At 37.9% G+C, this 10235-nt stretch overlaps 1 protein-coding gene across 1 annotated transcript in view; it reads right to left on the bottom strand.

Annotated features, from left to right (window-relative positions):
- Positions 1 to 326: 326 nt before the first annotated feature.
- The window catches only part of LOC136036910 (26S proteasome non-ATPase regulatory subunit 1-like), a 59790-nt gene continuing 49881 nt past the window's right edge, over positions 327 to 10235 (bottom strand). Inside the window, exon 8 of the mRNA XM_065719290.1 lies at positions 327 to 817. Within this exon, the coding sequence (XP_065575362.1) occupies positions 327 to 817 (491 nt within the window). The remainder of the gene's footprint in view (positions 818 to 10235) is intronic.

The raw sequence follows: 10235 nt of genomic DNA, 5'->3' as shown, positions 1-10235 counted from the left end.
ATCGGCACACACAAGCCTATGGTCTGCGTTTCCAAGCTCTGCTGATCTGTAAGTTCTGCAGTTCTTCACCAATGACCTCCAGCGTTTGGAAATAATGACGTAGTCAATCATCTTCTTTGTACGACCGTCATTACTATACCACGTGTACTGATGAATAGTTTTGTGTTGGAAGTAGGTGTTTGCAATGTAAAGGTCGTGAGATTGGCAAAGTTCAAGTAAATGGAGCCCTTTGTCGTTAAGTGGGTCGGGGGATACAGGACCAACTGTGCCACGCCATAAACCCATATCATCGCGGACTGTCGCATTAAAGTCGCCAAGGAGAACAGTTATATCATGGGGGGGGGGGGTACTGTTGCAAGGCATCTGGACAAAACAGAGTAGATATCCTCCTTAGTTGCATCATCAGAATCATTGGTTGGGGCATGGCATACGATGACAGTCATCTTGCCATGCTTGTATCCAAAGCGGGCCTTCATTAATCTGTCCGATACAGCTTCGTGTAAAAGTAAGGCCTTTCTTGTAAGGCTATTTAGTGCAAGGCCAACACCATTCCTTCTCAAGCTTCCTCCAGACCAGAGCAATGAGTCACTGTTACCTATTCGCTCTTCTCCGCTTCCGGTAAGACTTGTTTCTGTAAGACCTGCAATTGACACTTTATTCTTGCGAAGTTCTTTAGAGAGTAGGTTCTTTGACGCAGGTGCATTCAGAGTCAAGACATTCCAGGTGGCTATTCGTAGCCCCCTTCGGTCCATAAGGTTTAGTCTGTCAGTCTTTCTGACGTCGTCAGCATGTCCATTGACGCGCGAATGGTCGAGATCTTAAAAGGGAATCCGGGTCCGAGGCTATATTGTCACTTTTCGTAGCACTTAATTTTCGGGTGGAGGGTCGCTAGCCCAACCGACCCTAGGCCTAGAATCTGATTAGAGCTAGGTTATACCTAGGTACTGAGATTCCTGGGGTGGGCTCCACCCGCCACATGAGATAACGGCCGTCCTGATCAGAGTGTTTAGTTAGGGGAGAAACCCCATATCCAGAGGCAAGTGGTCAGCAGACAGAGTCTGCCTCATTCCGGACGAACTCCATTTACCTATTATTCTTCATAAGCGAAACGCTCAGTTGGTAAGAATTGCTGAAACTCATCGATGCTACGATGCCCTAAAATATCCTATCATTTTTTGGGATGGAGCCGACGGCTATCACTTTAATATTAAATTAATAAATCCAGCCACTAACAAAGAAATGAATAAGAAATGCAGCGCAATGTATTATTATTCCTATAGACTAATGATTTGGCAGGATGAAGACAATTATATTTTAAAATGCCGTCAATTGTTTTACCAATACATCGTTAATATGTATGCAAAAATTGAATCAGAATGTTTGCTATTTATCCGTCTGAATCAGACCAAGCTCCGCTCTGAATACATTCATTTGCGAGATGCAGTTGTAAATGACGGTAATACCACAAACGTTGGAAGATTAACGATTTTACTTTCGTCATATGCTGGCAGTCCCCGTCATATGCATGAATATGCTCAAGATGCTATTGCGTATGTTCGCCTCTATGGTCGTCCAGATTTATTTATTACATTTACTTGTAATCAATCTTGGGACAAGATAGAGCAGATTTTACCTCAAGGACAATCGACGGTTCATAGACATGACATTACTGCCCGTGTCTTCCGGCAAAAGTTGAAATCACTGATAAACTACATAGTAAAACTTCAAGTGTTTGGGTCAGTGCGATGCTGGATGTACTAAGTGGAATGGCAAAAACGAGGATTGCCACACGCACAAATACTAATATACATTATAAATTACTACATTATAAAATTACTTCTAATGAAATTGATGATTTGATTTCCGCTGAAATACCTGATGAAAATGTCGATAAGGGGTTATATGATATTGTTGTAAAAGATATGATACATGGACCTTGCGGTGCACTGAACGAAAATTCACATGCATGGCCAAAGGAAGGTGCACAAAGCAATATCCTCGACTTTTAGTACCCAACACAATTACTGGCAATGATGGTTACCCACAATATAGAAGAAGATTTACTGAAGATGGCGGTAAAACAGCAATAATAAAGAAGCGTAACGGTACCACCATCGAAGTAGATAACCAGTGGGTTGTTCCATATTCCCCTTTATTATCAAAAATATTTAATGCACACATAAACGTTGAATACTGTATCTCCGTAAAGGCAATCAAATACATATGTAAATACGTCAACAAAGACAGTGACATGGCAGTTTTTGGCTTGCAGTCCGAAATCAGTGATATCGACGAAATCGTACAATATCAGGCTGGAAGATACATAAGCAGTAATGAAGCTGTTTGGCGAATTCTTTCATTTCCGATACATGAACGTAGTCCAGCTGTTGTTCACTTAGCGGTACATTTACAGAATGGTCAGCGTGTTTATTTTTCGGAATCTAAGGCGCAACAAAGAGCCCTGAATCCACCGGATACAACGTTAACTGCTTTCTTTTCGCTATGCAAAAATGATTCTTTTGCAAAAAAACTGCTGTATACTGAAGTGTCTTCGTATTACACGTGGAATACTAAAAATAAAGTATTTGAACGTCGAAAACAGGGTAAGTCAGTCGACGGCCAACCTACCATCTTCAAAGATACCACGATAGGAAGACTCTACACCGTTCACCCCAATCAAAATGAATGCTTCTTTCTACGCCTGCTATTGGTGAATGTACCTGGCTCGACGTCCTTTGAGTATTTGAAAACTGTTAACGATGCTACATATGACACTTACCGTAGTGCATGCCAAGCTCTGAATTTATTGGAGAATGACCAACACTGGATAACTGAGTCAATGACGCGTGCGAAAGGCAAACATTCTGATCCAATTTTTGCATACATATTAACGATGTATTGGTAAAACAATTGACGGCATTTTAAAATATAATCAAATACATATGTAAATACGTCAACAAAGGCAGTGACATGGCAGTTTTTGGCTTGCAGTCCGAAATCAATCAGTGATATCGACGAAATCGTACAATATCAGGCTGGAAGATACACAAGCAGTAATGAAGCTGTTTGGCCAAATCTTAAATTTTCGATACATGAACGTAATCCAGCTGTTGTTCACTTAGCGGTACATTTACAGAATGGTCAAAGTGTTTATTTTTCGGATTCCAACGTCCAACAAAGAGCCCTGAATCCACCGGATACAACGTTAACTGCTTTCTTTTCGCTATGCAAAAATGATTCTTTAAAAAAAAAATGCTGTATACTGAAGTGCCTTCGTATTACACGTGGAATACTAAAAATAAAGTATTTGAACGTCGAAAAAAGAGTAAGTCAGTCGACGGCCAACCTACCATCTTCAAAGATACCACGATAGGAAGACTCTACACTGTTCACCCCAATCAACATGAATGCTTCTTTCTACGCCTGCTTTTGGTGAATGTACCTGGTCCGACGTCCTTTGAGTATTTGAGAACTGTAAACGGTGCTATACATGACACTTACCGTAGTGCATGCCAAGCTCTGAATTTATTGGAGAATGACCAACACTGGGATAACTGCATCAATGACGCGTGCAAAACGTCAACTCCAAGTCAAATTCGTGCATTGTTTGGAATCATACTAACAACTTGCTCTCCTTCAGCTCCTACAGAGTTATGGAAAAAATATAAATCGAAAATGTCCGAAGATATACTCCATCGAAAACGGTTAGAGACATCAGATATGACTTTTGATTTTACATCAGAAATTTATAACTACACTTCAGTTATTATAGAAGACTAGCTGTTGGGAAGGCGGCTCACGCCACTCCAACACCTAATTGGTGGGGGCACCATTTTATGCGTATCAGTAGGCATCAAATCGATGGCTGTTTTGAACAGACGCACTAAATTATTATTTTCGTGGAAAAGATGTTGCAGTTGGGAAACGATTGTCCTTTCAACGTCGGGAGAAATTTCGCAACGTGCATTCAATTCAGAATTTCTATCACTGATCAAGTACAGTTGTAAAAATTTATGATTCTCGCCTGAGAATCATTTGCCCTTGAATTTGCCCTTTTACTTTGAAAGTAGGCATAAATTGATCTGGATTTTCGATTTGGGCACCAAACGACGTCATTTGGAAACATGAGTTATATTTTCTGATCTGTGATAAAAAACGCTTAAATTTTGACGTAGTTCCAGTAAGCAAAGTTTTCAATGGCTCTGGTGGTGCAGCCAGTATAGGAATTTTAACTTTTCCTGAGGCACAACACATTCCCATTGTTTCACCATTAAATTTCAAGCCCTTGCAATAGGGACAAATTTTAGTCATAGTCCCGATTTGAACACATCTACTCAAGCTATAATCATCGTCTGGGCTGTACCTGAATGCCAGGCGAAAATTTTCAGGTTGCTCTTGTGATTCCTGGGCACACTTTCTTTTGGTGATTTCCCTTTGAGACGCAAGCCTAATTTCACGCTGTTGTTCTGATTCCTCGGCATTCTTTCTTTTGGTGATTTCTCTTTGAGACGCAAGCCTGTTTTCACACTGTTGTTGTGGTTGGTTCCTCGGCACGCTTTCTTTTATCACTTTCTCTATCAGCCGCAAGTCTTTTGGCATAGACTCTTTGAGCAGCTTCCTCGGCTGTTGCCATTGTAGGTTCTTCAGTCATTTTACAATTAAAAATTTCTCTGTGAACGACCTTCTTAAATACTTATAATGACGTCATATACTAAGCATCGTAATAACAAACATGATGACCACTTACTTCATGACGACATACAGCTCAATCCTTAGAATGACCTCAGTCGACAGACACACAAACAAACAACTTATTTATATATATATAGATAGATAGATAAGTTGTTTGTGTATTGACGTCATGTTTGTCAACTATCGACTGTTTTTGTCGACTGACGTCATTATAAGGATTGAACATTATGACGTCATGAAGCTGTTGGTAGACTGACGTCATAACGACATTGAGCATTATGACGTGATGTATATATAATGATGATTGAAGGTAATAAGCTTACCTAAGCTATGGATGTCGGATGATTGACATCAATCACCTGACATCCATAGCTTAGGTAAGCTTATTACCTTCTATCATCATTATGTATGAAAGTCAGGTTGGCCTTAGAGAATATGTCATGTATATATATATAAAAATAAGTTGTAAGTTTGTCCGCATATGTGTGTTTGTTTGTCCGCATATGACGTCTGAAAAATAAAGAACAAAAAAAACTAAAAAAAGGAAAAAAAGTAAAAAACTAAAAAAAACTAAAAAGAAAGAAAACTAAAAACACTAAAAAAGCTAAAAAAAGGTAATAAACAAAAAAAAAAAAAAACAAATAAAAACAGAATATAACAAAAAAAAAACTAAAAATAAAAAAAAATAAAAAAAAGGTAAAAACTTAAGAAAAGCAGAAAAAAAGCTAAAAAAAAGAAAAAAACCTAAAAAGAAAAAAACTAAAAAAAGGAAAAAAATAAAAAAGGTAAAACACTAAAAAGAGAAAAAAATTAAAAAACTGAAAAAGCTACAAAACTATCAAAAAGAAAAACTAAAAAAGAAAAAACTAAAGAAGAAACTATATCTATATATACAAAAATAAGTTGTATGTATGCATGTTTGTTTGTTTTTGGGTAACTAAAAAAGAAAAAACTAAAGAAGAAACTATATCTATATATATATATAAAAACTAGCTGTTAGGGTGGCGCTTCGCGCCACCCTAAGCCCCCCCCCCGTGCGCGTAATTCGTTACGCGCCATATTAGTTAAGCGCCATTGTAGTTGTGTCCCTGTGTCCCACCTGTGAATATAGATAGATTTATATATGTGTTTCAAACTACGTAAAAATTGCGAATATACAACATTCTTGGCTTTCCCATTGTCTGTGCATATACAGAGCCGTATGTACTAACAATGACGTCATATACAAACGCTTTTTTTTACAAACAAACAAACATGCATACACACAACTCGTTTTTATATAGATAGATAGATAGATAGATACAATACAAATTAATTGCGTAAAACTTGCGAATATACAACATTCTTCGCTGTCCAATTGTCGCTGCATATAAATAGATTGTCAGGTTTACCGACCCTCGAACATGCAACGTACAATTGTCCATGGTGGGGTGCTTCGCGCCCCCCCCAAGCCCCTCCGCGCGCGTAAGTCGTTACGCGCATTATTAGTTACGTGCCATTGCAGTTGTGTCCCTGTGTCCCACCTGTGAATATAGATAGATTTATATATGTGTTTCAAACTACGTAAAACTTACGAATATACAACATTCTTGGCTTTCCCATTGTCTGTGCATATCAAAGCCTTATGTACTAATAATGACGTCATATGCAAACGCTCTTTTTACAAACAAACAAACATGCATACACACAACTCGTTTTTATATCTATATATATAAAAATAAGTTGTCTGTCTGTGTGTCTGTCTGTGGATCAGGTGACGTCATATTTCTGTGTTGACTGACGTCATGAAATTAGTTGTCGTCATTTTTGCTTTGACGGTGACGTCATTCAAGATATTTAAGACATATGTTCACGTAGAAATCTATTAATGTTTAAGTTTACAATGACTGATGAACTTACCATGGCAAAAGCCGATGAAGATGCTCAAAGAGACTATGCCAAAAAACTTGCTGCTGATAGAGAAAGTCAGAAAAGAAAGCGTGCCGAGGAACCAAAAGAACAGCAAGGAAACAGGCTTGAGGCTGATAGAGAAAGAAAGAACAGAAAGCGTGCCGAGGAATCAAAAGAACATCAAGGAAACAGGCTTGAGGCTGATAGAGAAAGAAAGAACAGAAAGCGTGCCGAGGAATCAAAAGAACAGCAAGGAAACAGGCTTGAGGCTGATAGAGAAAAAAAGAACAGAAAGCGTGCCGAGGAACTTCCAGAGCAACGCGGAAGCAGACTTGCTGCTAAAAGAGAAAGTGAAAAAAGAAGGCGTGCCGAGGAATTACAAGAACAGCAAGAAATCAGGCTTGCTGCTGATAGAGAAAGTAAGAAAAGAAAGCGTGCCGAGGAATCACAAGAACAGCAAGAAATCAGGCTTGCTGCTGATAGAGAAAGTAAGAAAAGAAAGCGTGCCGAGGAATCAGAGCAACCTGAAAGTTATCGCCTGGCATTCAGGTACAACCCAGTCGATGATTATAGCTTGAGTAGATGTGTTCAAATCGGGACAATGTCTAAAATTGGTCCCTATTGCAAGGCCTTGAAATTCAATGGTGAAACAATGGGAATGTGTTGCGCCTCAGGAAAAGATAAACTTCCTCTATTGGCTGCACCACCAGAGCCATTGAAGACGAATGAATGCTTGCCTGAAAAATTCTAATTTATGGGCACACGTAAAAATATTAAAATTAACTACAAATATGCGTGTCCGATTGAAAAACGATGACTCTGGTCAAACATTTTCATATCAATTGCTGACAATTGGAAACGGAAAGCTCCCAGTAGACTCAATTTCAGGACGTATACAACTACCTGCTGATTTCTGTAATTTAGTGACGTCCAAAAATGAATTGATTGAAAAAGTATTTCCGAATATTCTAAAAAATTATAAAATAATAAATGGCTAAGTGAAAGAGCGATTCTCGCACCCAAAAATATAGACGTCCACGAAATCAACAATATTGTTTTGACCAAGATTCGAGACCAGGCAGTCCTTTACAAGTCAGTCGACACAGTTTTGGAACCAAATGAAGCGGTTAATTATCCATCTGAATTTTAAATTCCATAGATCTTTCAGGGTTTCCACCACACGTGCTACAACTAAAAATAGGCGTACCAATAATACTTTTAAGAAATATAAACCCACCAAAGCTTTGCAATGGCACTCGACTTGCCGTAAAAAAAACAATGGAAAACCTAATAGAGGCCACAATCTTGACAGGGCCTTTTGAGGGTGAGGCTGTTCTTATTCCTCGCATTCCCATGATTCCAACGGATCTGCCTTTTCAATTTAAAAGATTGCAATTCCCAATTCGATTAGCATTTGCAATCACCATTAACAAAGCTCAAGGTCAATCATTAGAAAAATGTGGTATAGATCTTAATACTGATTGTTTTTCCCATGGACAATTGTACGTTGCATGTTCGAGGGTCGGTAAACCTGACAGTCTATTTATATGCAGCGACAATTGGACAGCGAAGAATGTTGTATATTCGCAAGTTTTACGCAGTTAATTTGTATTGTATCTATCTATCTATCTATCTATATAAAAACGAGTTGTGTGTATGCATGTTTGTTTGTTTGTAAAAAGAGCGTTTGCATATGATGTCATTATTAGTACATACGGCTTTGTATATGCAGAGACAATGGGAAAGCCAAGAATGTTGTATATTCGCAATTTTTACGTAGTTTAACTCCTGCAGACGAAATGAATGCTTGCCTAAAAAATTCTAATTTATGGGCACACGTAAAAATATTAAAATTAACTACAAATATGCGTGTCCGATTGCAAAACGATGACTCTGGTCAAACAGTAGACTCAATTTCAGGACGTATACAACTACCTGCTGATTTCTGTAATTTAGTGACGTCCAAAAATGAATTGATTGAAAAAGTATTTCCGAATATTCTAAAAAATTATAAAAATAATAAATGGCTAAGTGAAAGAGCGATTCTCGCACCCAAAAATATAGACGTCCACGAAATCAACAATGTTGTTTTGACCAAGATTCGAGACCAGGCAGTCCTTTACAAGTCAGTCGACACAGTTTTGGAACCAAATGAAGCGGTTAATTATCCATCTGAATTTTTAAATTCCATAGATCCTTCAGGGTTTCCACCACACGTGATACAACTAAAAATAGGCGTACCAATAATACTTTTAAGAAATATCAACCCACCAAAGCTTTGCAATGGCACGCGACTTGCCGTAGACCATTGCCGCGACGTAAAACCTGACAATCTATTTATACGCACAGACAATGGGACAGCGAAGACTGTTGTATATTCACAAGTTTTACGTAGTTAATTTGTATTGTATCTATCTATCTATCTATCTCTGACAATCTATTTATACGCACATACAATGGGACAGCGAAGACTGTTGTATATTCACAAGTTTTACGTAGTTAATTTGTATTGTATCTATCTATCTATCTATCTATATAAAAACGAGTTGTGTGTATGCATGTTTGTTTGTTTGTAAAAAGAGCGTTTGCATATGACGTCATTATTAGTACATACGGCTTTGTATATGGACAGACAATGGGAAAGCCAAGAATGTTGTATATTCGCAATTTTTAAGTAGTTTGAAACACATATATAAATCTATCTATATTCACAGGTGGGACACAGGGACACAACTACAATGGCGCGTAACTAATATGGCGCGTAACGACTTACGCGCGCGGAGGGGGCTTGGGGGGGGGGCGCGAAGCGCCCCACCAACTAGGTGTTGGGGTGACACGAAGCGCCACCCCAACAGCTAGTATATATATATTTATATATATATATATATATATATATATATATATATATATATATATATATATATATATATATATATACATATATATATATATATATATATATATATATATATATATATATATATATATATATATATATATATTCATTTCGTATATTCATTCATGTACAATATTCAACGTTTATGTGTGCATTAAATGTTTTTAATAATAAAGGGGAATATGGAACAACCCACTGGATATCTACGTCGATGGTGGTACCGTTACGCTTCTTTATTATGGCCGTTTTTGCCACCATCTTCAGTAGGTCTTCTTCTATATTGTGGGTAACCATCATTGCCAGTAATTGTGTTGGGTACTAAAAGTCGAGGATATTGATTTGTGCACCTTCCTTTGACCATGCATGGTGATTTGTCGTTCAGTGCACCGCAAGGTCCATGTATCATATTTTTACCACGATTCCATATAAGCCCTTATCTACATTTTCATCAGGCATTTCAGTGGAAATCACATCGTCAATTTCATTAGACATAATTTTATCATGTAGCCAGATTAGTATATGTGCGTGTGGCAATCCTCGTTTTTTCCATTCCACTGAGTACATCCAGTATCACACTGACCCAAACACTTTAAGTTTTACTATGTAGTTTATCAGTGATTTCAACTTTTGCCGGAAGACACGGGCCGTAATATCATGTCTACGAGCCGCCGATTGTCCTTGAAGTAAAAGCTGTTGTATCTCATCCCAAGATTGATTACATGTAAATGTAATAAATAAATCTGGACGACCATAGAGA

Source organism: Artemia franciscana, chromosome 16, assembly GCF_032884065.1.
Source record: "Artemia franciscana chromosome 16, ASM3288406v1, whole genome shotgun sequence".
In the NCBI taxonomy this organism is placed as follows: domain Eukaryota; kingdom Metazoa; phylum Arthropoda; class Branchiopoda; order Anostraca; family Artemiidae; genus Artemia; species Artemia franciscana.
Note: the sequence above shows the minus strand (reverse complement) of the source record. Positions and strands in the feature narration are given on the sequence as shown.